Source organism: Panthera onca, chromosome B2 (genome assembly GCF_046562875.1).
Source record: "Panthera onca isolate mPanOnc1 chromosome B2, mPanOnc1 haplotype 2, whole genome shotgun sequence".
NCBI lineage: Eukaryota > Metazoa > Chordata > Mammalia > Carnivora > Felidae > Panthera > Panthera onca.
The window spans coordinates 83,518,579-83,537,140 of record NC_138343.1 but is presented as its reverse complement, the minus strand read 5'-3'; the positions used below and the strand labels follow the sequence as shown (position 1 = coordinate 83,537,140).

General features: G+C 37.9%; 1 protein-coding gene across 6 annotated transcripts in view; it reads left to right on the top strand.

Moving 5' to 3' along the window:
- The first annotated feature begins 438 nt into the window (after positions 1–438).
- The window catches only part of EPHA7 (EPH receptor A7), a 171,786-nt gene continuing 153,662 nt past the window's right edge, over positions 439–18,562 (top strand). For all 6 annotated transcript variants that reach the window (XM_060616202.3, XM_060616201.3, XM_060616200.3 and 3 more), the window contains exons 1-3: positions 439–754; positions 5,255–5,319; positions 8,931–9,600. In XM_060616202.3, coding sequence (XP_060472185.1) covers positions 658–754; positions 5,255–5,319; positions 8,931–9,600 — 832 coding nt within the window. In that variant the 5' untranslated portion in view covers positions 439–657. The remainder of the gene's footprint in view (positions 755–5,254; positions 5,320–8,930; positions 9,601–18,562) is intronic.

The following is an 18,562-nucleotide window of genomic DNA, read 5'->3' as shown; positions in this document are numbered from 1 at the left end:
GATGGCTTGCATTGCCTCCGGTTTCTAAAAGACCACAAGGAGTACCGCTATACGTTACAGGGCTCTAAGTTGGGAGCGTTATTCTCGGATTGATTCTGCTCCACGAAAGCAGTGATTGCTAAAAGCCGAGTGCCCACAGCAGCACGCACCTCGGCTGCCTTTCGCGTCCTCCCTTTCAGAGCATCCAGAGAAAGCTGGGAGCTCAGAACCTGGAGGGAATCCTGGACCGGCAACCTGACTCCGCTCGCTGCCGATTGGCCCGCGCCCCGAAGCCCGCCCCCGCGGCCGGGGCGGCCTTTGCACCAGGACCCGCCCCTCGGCCCTGGGAATCGCCGCCTGGCAGGCCGGCTGTGCCTGCCAGTCAGCCCGAGTGGCGGAGGCTCTCTGCTCGGAGCTCCGCCCCCTCCCCCCTAATTGATATTATTGGAGTGTGGAGCAAGCGGCCGGTCTGCAGTCGGAGACTTGCAGGCAGCAAACACGGTGCGAACGAACAGGAGGGCGAAAAAATAAAAAAAAGCTAAACGTGGAGCAGCCGGCCGGAGATCGAGCAGGAGAATCGATGCGAAAAGCGCAATAAAAAATAACCCACTTCGGAGCAAACAGCATTTAAAAAGCTACGACTCAACTGAAACCTAAAATAAAACCTGCTCATGCACCATGGTTTTTCAAACTCGGCACCCTTCATGGATTATTTTATGCTACATCTGGCTGCTCCGCTTTGCACACACCGGGGAAGCGCAGGCTGCAAAGGAAGGTAAGGTGATGGGAAAGCAAAGTTTGTTCTGACTTATTTATTTAGCTGTCTACCTGCATGAGCCGGCTCGTCCGCGGGGCTGCCGGCCGCGCCTCCGGCGCGGGGCGACCCTCCCCCGCCAGCTCCCCGCCCCCTCACCGCTCCCGCTGCTCCCGGCCGGCGAGCGGCAAGCGGGGCCACTCCGAACCGCCTTCAGCCCCTCGCCCGGGGCCGTCCGCCCGACGGGAGTGGGATTTCTGGCGCAGGCAGTCCGGAGGGCGTGAGCAGCAACGCAGAGCGACGGGGTGGAGTGGGGTGGTGGGGGGATGACCAGCGAGCTCATCCTCTAGGATCCCAGGCGGGTCAGATCTCTTCCTCTAGAGCTCTGCTCTTCCTCCTCTCGGTGCTCGCCTCCGGTGGGGTAAGCTGCGGCCGGAGTTAGTCGGGGACTGGGGAGTGCAGCTTCTAGTGTCCTGGACAGCCCGGCGGCGAGCGGCTGGTGTCCCGAGCCTTCCCAGAGGGGCCGTGACTTGTGTGTGCTCCGAACGCTCGGGTTACTAATGAAGTGCTCACTGCGTCGGAGGAGGAGGCGCGGGCCTGCGGTTGGCGCTCGGCCGCCGGCGCGGAACAATAACGCCGCGGAGGTGAAGCGAGAGAGCGGTGCGCGCCCCGCGGCGGGGACGTCTCCATTCAGCGCGCGCGGCGCGCGGATCCTGGCGGCCGCGCGGACAGCCGGAGCCCATCTGGCTCGGCCGGGCCGGGGAGGCAGGGGACGGGCTGGGGCTGTTCAACTAACAAGATGCCGCCTGGGCGACTAGAAGTCCCCAGCATCTGCCCGGCAGTTGAGTCGGAGCGGTCAGACCTTGCGAAGGACCTGGACCCTGAAGGCTAGTTCTGGATGAAGAGACCAGGTTTCATTTGGGCGGCCAGATACGCCTGTATATGGTTATTTATTTATTTATTTATTTATTTTTCTTCTCCTTTGAACCACTGACAAGGTAAAATACCTTTCGGTGCCTGTAGTTGGAGCTGGGGAAAAATAAATCCTCTCAATGGAAATGTCTTGCTTCTTGAGCAATGTCACAATCTCCCTCCCCCGCCCGCCTTCCCTGGTCTTCCAGACTGTAAATCTAAGGTTGATTTCCCGATATTTAAAAGCAGAATACTAATAATTACTTGTCCCCGAAGTATGGAGAATGGAGGAATCCGTTATCAGATTTAGGTCATCGTGGCGATGCGGGGAGGGGGGGGGAGGGGTTTGTGTTAGATACTGGTTCTTGCTTCGTCTATCCCTGAAAACTTAGTGATTTAGTGCTGCCTTTTTTTTCCTTCTTTTCGCTCACCCCTCTTCTTTCACTTAAACCACACCCCCCACCCCAACGCCTTGTCCTACTTCTTGAGACAGCCTGACCTTCTGACCCCAGTTTCCACATCTGCAACCAGTGTTGACGCTGAACCCATTCACAGAAATTTTCAGAAAAAAACCATGACTCTGGCTGTCGGTTACGCGTTAGCCTAGCAAGCGACGTCGGCCAGAAACACCCACCCATACACACACCAAAACGCACGTTTTTATTTGCACGACATTAGCGGTTAGGAACATTCAGTCCTGGAACCTTGTACTGATTGCTCCGGAATAGCGGGACCTGAGGAAAAGTTTGCACCGCCGCGGCGAAGCCGGGCGCGCAAGCTCACGCAGACCCCGCAGGAGTTTGAGCTATAAATAACTGCATCACTAGGGGGAGAGATTCCTGCAGCCAGAATGTCTCGCTCGCTTGCTTTTCTCTTCTGTGTGCAAGATACGTGAAGAGGATTCTGATTCTAGGAGGCTGAATTCTTTAAATGCAGAAGCGAGAGGTTTAAAAGGTGGGCGGGAGGGCGAGTGCGCCCCGCTTCTCAGTGGTGACGCTCCCAGCACGCAGCGGCGATCGAGAGCTGCGGTTGTGGGAGCGAGCAAGCCCCGAGGGGCGCCGCGGCACCCAGGGGCGAGCGCTAGGAGCTGCGTCGCGCAGGTGCCAGGCCTCCCCAGGGGTGCCTGAGGGTGGCTGGAGGAAGATGAGGGACCTCCTTCCTCCACTTTCCTCAAACATACTCTCTGGGGAGGTCGGTTCCCGCTACTGGGAGCGCATGTATAAATCAGAGTCTGACGCTTGGAGGCGAAGTGCAGCTGCTGTTTTTCCTCTTCGTAAATGCCGCCGCCGCCGTCTCTCTCTCAGAGGAGACGCTTCCCGAAAGCCTCTCTCCTCCTCCCGGCTCCTTCTGGAGCTAGGGCGCCACCGGCTCCCTAGAGTGTCCAGGTCTGGCGGAGACGTAATGGATGCTCCGCGCGGCGGGCGCGCCGGTCTGGCAGCCCCTGCCCCGCCCCACTCCGCCGGGGGCCCCGCCCCGGCCGCCGCCGCTGCCCGCGCGGCCGGTGGCTGGCTTGGCCCGGGCGCGCCCTGCGTCTTGCCCCTTGCTTTTACCCCCCGCGCGGCAGGGCGCGGAGTCCCCGAGCCTGGGCCTGGGCGCCCCACGTCCGGGTCAGCAGCCCGGCTACGCCTCCGTGGGCGTGAGGGGAGGATGGCTCTCTGTGCTCTGAGCTGGAAGGCAAAAGCGCGCACTTGCGAGTTTGTCCAGAGAGCGGACGACACCGAGACACACTGATCACTTTAGAGCTGCTTCTGATTAGGCGCTCAGGGGCTGGATTCGGTTTTGTTTTTATTTGTTAGTTTGTTTCCCTCTTAACTTGTTTGCGGCCACCACCCCTCCGTGGTCCCCGGTCCCCACCGCAGGCTGTGCTGAGGGGTAACAGAACCGCAGTAAACAATCATCACATTGCTTGTTTCACTCTCCAGAATGACTCTCGAAGGTCACCTGGGTTTAAAATCCACTTGTCTCTTGTTAGTGCAGAAGACAAAAATAATAGTGATAATAAATCATCTCAAAAGGAACCCGGAGCCCATGTTTGGTTGTGCTTCGTCTCTGTTGCTGAGGATAAAAACAAAATAAACTTTAAAAAATACTTTATATAAATTTACTAGTCCAACGATTTATTGATGTTCCAAGTGCGAAATACAACTGGGTATTTTGAAAGTGTGTTTCTTTCCCCCCCTTATCTAAAAGAGAGTCAAGTGTTTGTGACCGACGTTTGTGCTTTCATGGTCTTCCCAAGAGTCTTAAGTGTAAAACATTTTTGCAAAAAAGTATCTCTGTATCTTTCGGTTTTCAGTTGCAGAGAATAACCTTGACTAGAGTGAAGGAGTTGAGCACATAGTCAATGTGTTCCTTTGTTTTCTTAGCGCAGCAAATTTCCATTACCTTTGAAATATACTTTTTTCCCCCTCTAGTGATTATTTAAAAGTTCATATAAGCATGTATTTTATTTAATTCTAAGTTTTAACATTTTGCTGAGGTTGATGTTAAGCACATTTACAAACCTGGAAATATATTCAGTATTATTTCTGAACAAATTGATACATTTGTTAAAATGCTGTAGTCAGGAATATTTTTAAACAGTAAAAACTCATAACTCTGAATCAGTTTGAGCAAAGAGTGAATGCGTTAGGAGGGTAATTGTCTTAAAAAGCAATAAACCATATTGAATTGGAAGTATGATATATATATATTAATATATAACATTTTAATACATTACTTTATGTTGATACTACCAGGAGCATTTGTTTCACATATATATACATCTAAATGAATTGTTTATGCTTTTTGATAATATGAAAGTGGAATACAACTGTTTTTAAAAGTGAAGTCAGGAATAAAGTCAAGTCAGAGTTTAAATATACCATTTTGAGAATTAGCTAATGCTTTGAAATATTTGGAAATTAAAAAAAAAAATAGAAATATTGAAAACAGATGTTTGACTAACCCAGAAATATATCTTGTGAATAATGGGCGATTTATTTTCCTCATGATGACATTGCTTGATACAGTTTCCTGTTATATTAATTTTGGCTTAAGAGAAGACACTGTGTGTGGAAAAGTTTTTGAAAAACAAACTCCAATTCTCCAAGGCACGAGGAAAAACTTTGGGCAAATATCACAAATTAGTGACTGACTGAGGGCTAATAAGGAATTACATTTTATTATGTCCATGTCAATATACTTGACAAAATATGGAGTGCTCAGTGGTTTATAAAATTCTTTATAATATGTAATTACTATGAAATCAATATACCTCATATCATTTTTTTATCCTTACTTTCATGCTGCTTTTCAGTTTTTAGATTTGTTTTAATATTTTAATTGAAAAACCCCAAACGTAAAATGGTGTTGTAACATCTTTTCTCCCTAAGAAAGGGGGATATACTGGTATCAGGTGGGTATTCAGGTCATCATTCATTCACATAGATAACATTATAAATAATGTTATTTAGATAACATTATAGATAGATAACATTATAAATAGATAACATTATAAATCTTAGATCATAAGTGATAATTATATAAACATTAGATTCACTTTAATAACTTTTACAAATTTGTTTAAATTTTTCATGTAACATTTGGAAATGAAACTTTCTTTTTCAGTACTACTGCTGGATTCTAAAGCACAACAAACAGAGTTGGAATGGATTTCTTCTCCACCCAATGGGGTAAGTGCATCTCCTTATAGAATACATATCACCATTTATTTTATCAAGAAACACAACCTTCCCCTTCTCCCCCTGAATGGAATTATTCATGTTCTTCATATTTACACTGTTTTAATTCCAAGTATCTTGTTCAAAATTTTGTGGTGTTACAATGAGACATTGAGTTCTTTCAGTAGGGAAGGTCTACTTAGTACTTGGGGAAATGGATTAAAAAAAATCTTATACCCATAATCTTTTGAGTTCTTATTGTGAGAGGAATTATATCTCAGTTTCCATGCTATAAATGCTAACTAATTACAGGGAACGTTTCTTTCACAAACTCACTTAAATCTCTTTAGTTGCTTTATACTTCTTAGTATAATCACTAGGTAGGTTGTATGTAGTCCTTTAAAACAGTATGTGATCTGTTTCTTCTTTTAAAAAGTTTTAGCATCTTTCAAAATATACCTTAAAAGATAACTAAAACTGTTATGTGCTCAATATTTTATGTTGGAATTTGGTGTAAAAATCCAAATTTTTATCATGTGCTCTCTGCTGTTATTAATCTGAAGTGATGGCAAAGCGTGTACATATTGTAGTAAAAATCTGCTATAACAAATATGAGGAAAAGGTGTACAATAAAAATCTATGAAAATATTAGTAAACCCTAAAAATATTCTGACCGTTGCATTTCACATATCTGGAAAGGTATATTACTTACTTAAATTTAGCTCAATGTCTTTGTCTTTAGGTCTTATTTTAATTGTGAGAGAGAACACATACTTCATCCCTTATTGAAGGAAGAGGCTCTGAGAAATGAGAGTATGTAGCTCGTTGTTACTTAAGTTGGTCTTTGGTACAGTAAGAAATCTGGAGTCAAAGAGCATGAAGTATAAGTGAGGATATAAAAAGTGTAACAAATTTTGCAAAGAGAAGAATGAAAGTCTAAAAGGGATTTTTGAGTATAAGAAGAACATAAAATCAACATGTCATGAACTGGAAGTCAGTTTAAGAATGCAAAATGTGAACAATGCCATTCTTAAATTATTCAGATTTTTCAGCAATTAATATTTGAGAGATTGTTTAAGATCATATTGCAGTTATCTGTATTGGTCAGATTAAAGAATGAAAAGTGACACATATTTTACAGATTAAATATAAAAAGTGCACTGACTTTAAGGTAGGAATGTCATACTTTTCTTGTAACTGGAATAGTTTCCATGAGTAAAATAATACACATTATAGGAAGACATTCACAATAAAAAAGAAACACCTTTCTTACCAATGACAGATGTAGCACATTTTCTACCATCCATCAATTAAAACAAATAGAGATAGAAGATGGTTTTTATCTCTAAGGAGAAGTAAACTGATGTAGGATTGTAGTGATTATAGTATTTCATCAATGTAATATACAAAATGAAAAATTATGACTGTGTTCTCTTTGACTCAAATGGGCATTTTATCTGTCCAAAGTATCTTAACAGTTAACCCTACATATCTGTAGGAATCAATAGATAATATTAGGGAATGATGATTGACGATATGTTTTATGTATGAAATGGATTGGCTTGCATATGATTAAATATCTAACAGGAAATAAAGTGTTATTAAAGTATGTTTCTAGAAAATACTTTCATGAGTATACCATACAATCACAGTATCTGAATTAAGACTTCTTTCCCAGTGGTGTCATTTGTAGAAATGATTGTAGTCTCTTAGAAAAGTGAAAGAATAAAACAGGAGTTGTGTTAAATGCATTTGTGTAGTCTCACTATTTGCTATATATATACAATAGTTGTCCTGAAATTTTCCCCTCTGGAATACATTTTTAAATAAAAATAAAAATTAACTTGGTTTCATAAGTCGTGAAATTGATTTTTCGTACATACAACAAAGTAATATGATTGTTCTTGAAGTTAGAAACAAGAAACGTTGAGACATATACTTTTATAGTAATTAGCCTTGGTTTCTTCAAGCCGGGGAATTGTTAAAAAGAGCACATTTATCTTTGGAGCTTTTGATTTCTTGGTAGATATCATTATTAGCGTGACTTCTTTTAATAATTTCGATCTAACCAAGAGACTAAAATCTACCCACCCAAATGGATGAATTTAGGTATATTTGGCTAAGTGCCATTTAGACAGATTATAAGCAGCTAACTGAAACAAAGGGAAACATGCAATCATTAATAGTCAGAAACTCAAGTTGTGTTGAGTAAAACCTGCACGTGATAGTGGGTTCTTTGCTGCATTTGAGGAGCTTTGATATGTATAATAAGAATGTAGCAAATATATAATGTCATATAAGAAATTTCTGAATTACAGTATTTTGTTGTCAGTCATAGTTTTCTGAAAAACAGTTTCAAAAGTAGATATTAATATTTTAGAGTATTTTAATAAATTGATTCTCTGATCAAGTTTTACAAATAAAATTCATTGCCGCATGCTTATTAGTTTGTTTTCCTATCTGCTTTACTTGAAACGATGGGTTAAAAAGTGTATTGCTGTGTGACTTTGGATTTGAATACTAACATATTTTCATATTTAGCATTTTATAGTGGGGAAATGATAACAGGTAGATGATGATTTCACTCTTATGGTAGCCTAAATATAAAGTGGTAAGTTTTGTAATAATGGTAAGAAAGGACATAGTAAAACGGTCATTTTAGACTATTAAGACTGTTTTAAGTGCAATGAATTTATTTGCTAACCAGCAAATAGGTAGTATCATACATGGCTTACTAATCTTTAAATTGTTGCAAACTCTTCTAAACTCATTATTTTCCCTTTTCATGAAAATATATATTTTCTGTAGTATATATTACATCAGCAGATGAATGGACATTTTTAAATGTGCTATTTTTCCTGTCATAAAGCCTATTACTGAAGTATGATCCAGCATGCTGATTTGCCATGTACATTTGATTGTCTATTGAAAGCAATTTATTTATAAAGATGAATCATGCTTTTTTAACTACTTATTTATAGTTGGGTGGCATATGTACAATATTATATATAACGCTGCAATAAATAAATAGCTATGTAAATGTTACTGCCTTATATCTCATTTTGAAAAGATTGTAGAAGATTTCACATTATGAATATCAACATGTTGTGGAATGCTTTTACATTTCAGAGCACTCTTGGCATTTTCTTCCCTGTGTTTTTAGGTACTCTAAGTTTAACATCAACACTTAAAATGTCAACTGAGTTCTCAAAAATTCTGCCATGTATCCATATGCATATGCATTAAATGGTAATTTAAGTAATTGTGTTGTGCGCTTAGTCTATAAAAATTATAATCTCAATGGAGACTATAGACATAAGCAAACACGTGAAAAAGAAACACTAATGCACCAGCAAGCAGATATTAAACAAAATGAAATATTTATTGTATGTGCAAACAACGCAAGCACCCTGAACGATGTTCAGCCACCGGATGAAGCTGAGCGGAGAGTCCTGTATTCTCAGGTTACAGTGTTTGCCAGGGCCAGAATCTACCTAACTCTTTCAAAGACCACCATTTGTGTTGTGCTAAAGGTTCCTGGTTTACTGTCAAAATAAAAATGCTATTTTTATTATTATTATTATTTGCTGAATGACTGATCACCTTTTAAATGCATTTTACAGTGGGAGGAAATCAGCGGTTTGGACGAGAACTATACCCCGATCCGAACGTACCAGGTGTGCCAGGTCATGGAGCCCAACCAAAACAACTGGCTGCGGACTAACTGGATTTCGAAAGGCAATGCACAAAGGATTTTTGTAGAATTGAAATTTACCCTGAGGGATTGTAACAGTCTTCCTGGAGTACTGGGAACTTGCAAGGAAACCTTTAATTTGTACTATTATGAAACAGACTACGACACTGGCAGGAATATAAGAGAAAACCTCTATGTAAAAATAGACACCATTGCTGCAGATGAAAGTTTTACCCAGGGTGACCTTGGTGAAAGAAAGATGAAGCTTAACACTGAGGTGAGAGAGATTGGACCTTTGTCCAAAAAGGGATTCTATCTTGCCTTTCAGGATGTAGGGGCTTGCATAGCTTTGGTTTCTGTCAAAGTATACTACAAGAAGTGCTGGTCCATTATTGAGAATTTAGCTATCTTTCCAGATACAGTGACTGGTTCAGAATTTTCCTCTTTAGTCGAGGTTCGAGGGACATGTGTCAGCAGTGCAGAGGAAGAGGCGGAAAACTCCCCCAGGATGCACTGCAGTGCAGAAGGAGAATGGTTAGTGCCCATTGGAAAGTGTATCTGCAAAGCAGGCTACCAGCAGAAAGGGGACACTTGTGAACGTAAGTAATATGTGTTATTAAAATTCCACTTTGCCTTTTGTTCTATTTCAATATCAGAGCTTGTGAGTGATAATAGTTATTTAAACAAGTGAGTTTGCGCCACACCAGCCTTCCGATTCAGCAGATCTTAAGCAAAGTCACTACTGAACTATCAGTGATTCCCCACAGTGATAGTTGCACTAATGGTATGCAATAAATATTGGCAATAATAGCATTTGTTGCTAAGATTTAATTTGCCCTATGCTTGACCTAGAAGTCAACAGTTGCACGTTGCTATATGAGATTTAAGAGAGGAGACTGAGCAGAATGAGGTGTGATATTAATCAGGATTCAGTGATAGGGTATTGCTCCTGTTCTGAAATCTGTATTGTCCGAACTTGTGAGTAGCAGAAGAAAGGACGTTAAGGGGGCTGCTAACAAGACCTCTACTGGCAGGGCACCTACAAATACATTTCTAAACTTTCAGAATATTTTTTTTATAAATACTAAAATTTTGATACAAAAATCCTCAAATTTCACTTGATAAATCTCTGAGGTTACTTCTGCCAAAGCCGTGTTTCTTTTTTGGACTAAATATTAAAGCGAGTACTTTCCTGATAAGTCATGTTATAGTGGACCACATTTTTGTGGAAGTGGGCCAAAGTAAAGCTGTAGTTATTGTAATACCTCAGTTGGACGTTTTCTATGTTTTGAAACGATAACAGCATACAAATTAGTGAACCTTTTCCTTTGTTTTGTAAAACTGGATTTTCTCTTCTTTAGTATTTTGTAGTCATCATAATTGGCCAGTATTTTTCTACTTAAAACTATGTCACATGGACCTTCAAAATTGACAGATACTTTTCCGTTTGTGGATATCCTAAGTATATTCTATAGTTATGTTATATTATTTATGTATCTTTTAATTTATAAATTAGAAAACATAGTGCATACCCAGAAATAACTTTCTATATATTCTTTGTACTTCAAAGCCAACAACATAATTTTAATAATTGAAAATCCTAGTTTATTTAGAGGGGACTGGATCTAACAGTAGTAACTTGCTATGTGCAGGCACTCTTCCATGTGCTTTGTATACACTAGTTCATTTAATGAGGTAGATTTCATTATCATGTCTGTTTTACAGAAAAACAAAATGGCACTATCAAGGGTAAATTGCTTGTTTGTTAGATACTTTAGGAGGTTCTATCTGTCTTAGCTTAGAATCAAATTCAAGGCATTCTGATTCCAGAGCCTAAGCTTTTAGCAACAATATTGACCTGGCTTCTAACACAATCCAAGGAGAATCCTCGCAAATATTCTGTTTCATTGCTGAACTCAGATGTCTTGCTCTTAATAATTTGGTATATAAATTATATTATTTCCCCATAAAATTCTCATGCTAATAGAATATTTAAAGCAATATAGTTTAAAAAATATTTAGATCTGTGTTGTCCAGTACAGCCACACATGACTTTCAGGGTCTAAAAAATGGCTATTCTAAATTGAAATGTGCTATAAGTGTAAAGTGCACCCTGGCTTTCACAGGCTTAGTATAAAAAAAATAAAAAGAATGTAACATATCATTAGTAATTTTTTATGTTGCTTACATATTGAAAGAATCATACTTTAGATATACTGGGTTAAATAAAGTGCAATATTAAAATTAATTTTAATTGTTTCTCTTTTACTTTTTTTAATGTGACTGCTAGAAATTAAAAAATTTCACACATGCGAGCTACAATGTAGCTCGCATTATATTTCCTTTGGACACAATATTTAGATGGAGTAACTGAGCAAATATATTTTTCTATCCTGATTGAAGAGTTAAATACTTAATCGCTAGCATGTAAAACACCAAGGTCCCAAGCACTCAATTATCATCCATGATCTAGCTGATATTGTGAGGTGAACTCAAGGCAAAACAAACAGATGCTATAGGTTCAGGTCCTATAGACCAGTTTAGTAACTTCCTTTGATACCCTCCTGAAGGAGTCAAAAGTGTCTTATGATCTGTCCTCTTTCCCTATCCCTTACACTGGTAGAATTTCTTATTGAGGAGATCATTCTACAGGTTCCATGCATGTGGAAATCAAAAACTGATGAGGATTCGTCAGTACTAGTAGGTGGAATGCTAACCACTGGGAAATTATAGAAATATTCCTAGTAAACTGATCAATTCAGTGAAAGGCAGTGTTCTTATCGACTGGAAGTTAACAACAATTACTTAAAAATAACTTCAATAAGAAAATTTAAGATTATTGTAGTTTAGCTGTAAAAGCAGCCACTTTGAGTAGTTCTACAGATTATGATGGATGTGAAAGTGGAATATAAACTTTTGTGCAATTAAAAATGGGAAACATAATAGAACAGGAATATACATATATAAATGCCCAATTAAATTTGTCTAGGAAAAATCTAGGAAACAACATTATAGTTCTGCTCTTTTAAGGCTTAAAGATTTTTGGAGAAAATTATTGTATTTTTTGAATCATTTTGTGTAATTTAACTCAAATGATTTCTGCATGCATTTATTTGTGAAAAACAAACAGGAACTCTTTGATTTCTATACTTAAGAATATAGGATTTAGTAAGAAAAGAAGTCTTTAATTCCAATAAAGACATTTACCATGACGAAAACACTTCCAATTTCTTCCAAATCGGCAAAATAATATCATTAAATGTGGTACTATTAAAATTATTCATATTTATTTATTTTGGTTTCAAGAATTGGAGCCACATTTGAGTAACAAAATCATTGTCACCTGCAAACCACACGAAGGTGATTGAAATAAAGTAAAATTACTTCACTGTCATCTACATTAATCGTGCATTGGAATAGGTGGAATTAGGTATTAAAATGAAGAGTTCATTAAAAAAAATGTGATTAGTTAAGATGCCTCCTTATGGTTCAGTTGAAAGTGTATGTGCGCACCGTTGTGAGTCAAGTAAATTGTTTATCACATAGCTTTCTTAATTTTTAACCTTGGTGATGTTGACAAAGGAATTAAAGACCTTATACTTAACTATGCCACTATGTTCATTTGCAAAAACACTTCCCTTCTTGGCATAATTCCAGTGCATTGCTGTGAGAGTACTTGCCGCTGGACTCAATCCAGGCCTGCCTTTATAGTATTTCTCCTGTTTCCTTTCAGTGATCCTGTTAAGAGTTTGGAAACAAATTCCAGTTCCATATTGAGAAAAACTGAAGTGTTTGGGAGAGGATGCTAGTGGGTCCCTAGCCAAATGAGGGTAGTTAGCCACTTAAAGGCAAGTTTATCAAGGCACTTGGTAGAGTGGAAGTCCATGGTGATATTTGTTAGAGTAAAATTTGCAGTACGAACAACTGTGAAAACTGATCACAGTTTGGATCTGTTGATGTAGAGCTTTTTTTTCTTCTTCATGATTTTGAAAAAAAGAACTCTATTTTGGGAACCACTTGTTTCTCAATATACTAATATATGGAAAACTTCTAATTCTTCGTGATAATGTTATTATGAAGGCATCTCTTCAGTTGGTCAGCAAGCTTTTATTGTCAAAAAATCATTTAAAAGAAATTTACCATGACTTGTCACAACCTCTATGCAAACTAGAGGATTATATTATATTTTACATATACAAATATATTCAGAAGACTAATAAATTATATTCTGAAACATATTTTGAAATTTTTGGAACTTTTGTATAATTTGATTTCATTTAAAAAGTAGAACAGTATTTGTCAAAGTGTGGAGTGTAGTATTATAACTTGGATTTGTATGCGTGATGGGCAGTTTACAATGAACAATCATGTTCATTTTACTGTTTAGGTCTTATCACGTTACTGAGTGCTGGAAAGTATTATTTTTTCTCTCTTTTAACATATGAAGGAACTGAAATTCAGGGATATTACTATGTGAGAAAATTGGGTAACAATCCAGTACCTGTTTATCAGTTCAAGGCTTTTTTTTTTCCACTATACCATGCTGCATACTAAAAATTTGTCCTGGGATTCAGCCAGTGGATTTTAGTTACTAAAGAAATGGTAGAACTATTCTAAGTAAGGTGACCATATGTCTAGTTTGCCCGGGATGATTGTTCTATTAACACCGCTTCTCTTTTGCTTTCAAAAATGTGATGAAATGATAAACTATGATCAACTACACGGTCACCCTAATTGTAAAAAATCAATGGATGTAATGCAGTTTACAGGCACCTATATCAGATCATAGAGATGTAATCTACTTGCATTATTTTTATATTGCTTAATTTTGATTTTCTAAATTAACCCAAAAATTTAAGCACTGCCTTTAATGATTCTAATGGAAAGGGGAATTCAAATAATTGTAGATTTCTAATTTTTTATTATAAGGAATTTCCCTCATAGTTACTTCTTGGTATTTTATATTAATACATTGACAGGTGTGTCATTATTTTATGAATGTATAATTTATGGGCATATAACATATATCATTGAATAAATTAAAACATTTATTCAATTTGAAAGCATTGGTAATATTAAAATCTGTGTGTGTTGATTATATTTTTGAAATCCATGTGTTTTTTCCACAGAAAAGTAGCATGTAATTTGTGCCATCCCTTTTCATGATAACAAATGAGACTTTATAATATATCGTGTTTATCATCAAATATATACAGAAAAGTGAGATACACTACAGGGTTAATAGCTCAGATGTAGAGTCACAGAGTTTTCAAATTCTGGCTCTACAACATACCAGGTGTGTAAACTAGGACAACCTCTGTAAGCCTTAATTTCCTTAAGTATAAAATGGGGCTAATAAAAATAGTTCCTCCTGCATAGAGTTCTTGTTAGAATTGAATGAAATAATGCACGTAAAAACCCTAAGAATAGTATCTGGGACACAGCAAATAATCAATGAATGCTTGCTATTATCTTGTTATTAATAATGCAGCAAGGTGTTTGCTAAGTAAAGAAATCTCATGGCAATGAGTGAATGAGAATAGATCTCACAGGCCACAAGTAGTTAAATATCCTTTAAGCCAGTAATCTCATGCCTGGTAATTTACTGAAGGAGATATTTCAGTGAAAGAAAAGAATCTTTTACATAACCTCTTCTTCCTCCAGCCATGTATGTGATTTGAAATTAGAAATAACCTAAATGTCCAAAGTTAAGTGCATCACCTTGATTGAACTTAGTTCTTAAAATATCAGCAATGTGATGTAGGAATTTTAAATTACTCTCTATTAATAATTTTCAATGAAAAATAAAGAGTAAAATTTTGTAGACACTGACATTTAGAATATGCAAGATATGCATAGGGTAAAAAATAGATACAAGCATAAATAGCATAATCAATGTGTCAGATTGGTGGGTTCCTGGGTGATCTTTTGTTTTCTGCATTTTTAAATTATTTGGCACATTAACTTTTTTTTTTAGCAGTTTTAAGTTATGTGTAACCTGGTATTTCATACAACAATACTTTGAATTGTGTCTTGAATATATGGGTTTTTTTTTTTTTAACGTTTATTTATTTTTGAGACAGAGAGAGACAGAGCATGAACAGGGGAGGGGCAGAGAGAGAGGGAGACACAGAATTGGAAGCAGGCTCCAGGCTCTGAGCCATCAGCCCAGAGCCCGACGTGGGGCTCGAACTCACGGACCGTGAGATCGTGACCTGAGCTGAAGTCAGACACTTAACCGACTGAGCCACCCAGGCGCCCCGAATATATGGGTTTTTAAATTAAATTAGCATCTGTGTAAAATACAGGGCTCAGGTGATAGAGCAGTAGTAAATAGAAGACATAGTTTAAATAATTTAAAGGGTATATTCAAGGCATTCAACAAAAACAGGTAATAGATTTTGTTTGCTTTCTAGTTAATAGATGGCAAGAGCTTGTTTCAAGTGTTTCACATGTATTAATCCATTTAGTTTCAGAGAAAGATTTACTAACTTATTTAGTCCAGTAGGTAGGCACTGTTATCACCCTGTTTAAAGGACAAAAAATACTCCTACTGAAGTATTACATTATATACCTACGCTAAATTATATATATAAGATGCACATATATGCAAGATACATATATGTATGGTTACATATACATGTGATATATACATGCAAACACACACACACATTTTTATGTAAGGAAACCAAAGCACAGTGAGAAGTGGTTTAAGTATCCATAACCTCGGAGTGGTAGCCTGCTGTTGACCAAGGTGGTCTGGTTCTGGAATCCTTGCCTCTCACCAATATAGTCCCTACCTCTTTACAGATGGGCAGTTAAACTATCACAAAGTCTTTTTATAAAAATAAACATTCTTCCAGGATATTGAAAGGTGCTACAAATCTGAACATTTTCTTTTGTTTATAATTTCAAAATATTTAATATCTCTGTCTTTCCCAGTACACTAAATATATCATCTGCTTTGCCAATATCTTTTGTATCCCGGTTCTTTTTTTTTTTTTTTTTTATGTGGCAGACAGGATGCACGTTTGTCAAGCACAACATAGACAGTATTACTTTATTAATCAGAAAATTTCAGGCTTCTTATTACCAATAAAAAATTCCCTGTTTCCTATCCTGGCATTTAAGTCCTCCAACTTGACCCTAATATTCTTTTTTAACATTTGCTCTCATATTTATTGTACTTAAAGCCCCTGTTCCCCTGCCTGGAACTGGTCTGTCATTCTACAGATATTTTTATGATGCCCTATTATTTTAACATTTGGCCCCAAATAAACAGGAAAAAACGTAAACTATCATGGCCTCTCACAATTACCTATTGTATCTCAATCCTGCACATTCCCAACTTCTTCAATGACCTCTGTCTCCCAAATTCTGATGGAGTTACTGGTAGTGACACTCTCCTGGGACTTACCTTGACTTCCTTCTTCTACCTGCAGTGCCACCTTCTTGTCTCAGCTCCTTGAAATTTTGCCTTTCCTTACAATTGCAAATTAAATGACTTATTCCCTGTTTGATCATCTCTTCTTGTGGATACTTATAAGTACTTTGCCCTTTCCCTATGGGAATCATCATATGCAATCTGATTTTAATCCTTATTTGAAATTCCTTTTACAGCTTCTGAGCTTCATAACAACCAAAACTTACTTAGCGTTTTCTACTACTGACCATAGTACCCAACTAGCTCAGTTCTTGTATCACCTTAGTCTTCCAATAAATGTCTGTCACCTTTCTTAAAGACTTAATCATACACTGCCCACTGCCAAGGCGTGTAGTTGTTGTTGTTGTTGTTTATTTCATATTCATGTCACTATTTAATTTCTTGTTGTATATGGCTAGCCCCTATGATTAGCCTTAAATCATATGAGTATGGAGGACTCTTTGTTATATTTTGTTCTCATAGCATATAGCAAGATGATATGCTAATAATTAGAAAACCTGGACAGAAGTCTGCTCCAGATATAGAATTTATTTCTCTGAAAATAATATATAACTATTTACATTTATTCATTGTCATATTCCCATTCTCTCTTTGTCACTTTGTGTGTCTTTCTTTCAGTTTCTCTGTTTCCCTCCTCTAATGAAATGAAAGCCATTTCACCCTTGTTACTAATATCTATGTCTTGAGAAAGAGAGAATTCTATGAGCCTGGTAACATTTTCTAAAGTAAGAAGGTCTTGTGGTGCCTGGCTGGCTCAGTGGAAGAGTGTGCAACTCATGATCTTGGAGTTGTGAGTTCAAGCCCCACATTTGCTGTAGAGATTACCAAAAAATAAATAAATAGTTTTTAAAAAAATAAAATAAGAAGGTCTTTTTTTTTTTTTAATGTTTTTACTTATTTTTGAAGGAGAGAGAGACAGAGTATGAATGGGGGAGAGGCAGAGAGAGAGGGAGACACAGAATGGGAAGCAGGCTCCGGGCTCTGACTGTCAGCACAGAGCCGGACGCGGGGCTCAAACCCATGGACTGAGATCATGACCTGAGCCGAAGTTGGATGCTCAACCGACTGAGCCACCCAGGTACCCCTAAAATTAGAAGGTCTTGAAGTATATTTATGTTTATCTTATATGGGAAAGTGACTTTTGTTATAAGATTATTTTTCTTCCAAATTATATATTTAAATATTATCTTACATTACAAAACCAAACCAAATAATAAAAACCTGAGACATCCATCCTTAAGCTAGTATTATACTGTATTCTATAAATCAGAAATTACATAAATTCAGTGTCATATCCAAATATATTTCTATTTGAGTTATAACTACATTACAATTTTTTTATACTGTTCAATTATTCACTGTCAGAAGCTTGTACTGCTTGTTTAAGGCATTTTTTGAATAGGTTAACGTGCATAGATCTGGAATGAATGCCATCTCTTTGCTCCTCTCCCACAGGGCCTTTTTATAGAGTAGCTACTGTTACTAGTTTCTTCCGTCCTTTACAGAGATATTTGCTCATAATTCTTTAAAGATATGGAAAAATATCATTATCGTAGTTAAATTAGAGTCATATTGCAATTTCTTGCTAGGACTTTGTAGACTTCACTTAAAATTATACCGCTTTTTACTCGTCTTCAGTCATCTTTGTATGTGCCCACTGTGCATTGAACATGATAAGTATTCAATAAATAAAGGACAGGCAGAAGGAAGATGTGAAGTGAGGAAAAAATAAGGAAGGAAGGAAATCTGAAATTAATGTACAGGATTTATCTTGTTATGATTGATATGACTTCAGAACATTTCTAATTGTCCTAACTTTGGCAAGTATATGGTTAATCTTTTATATTTCCAGTGGAAGCTTAAATAATTGGCATTAATTTCTGGCAGGCAGTATCATAATACAAATCAATGATACCTGAAAGTTTTGAATTTGATTTTATTTATGTATCCAATTTCTAGCCATTTCCTCTAAGATTATTGTCACTATAATTATAATCTACGAGCTGTCTTATTTATGATGATATTGTGCATATTCACAATATTATTTTGTGCAACTAACAATATTATTTTCATGGGAGAAATTTGACCAAGCTGTATATTTGATGTTTTCCTCTATG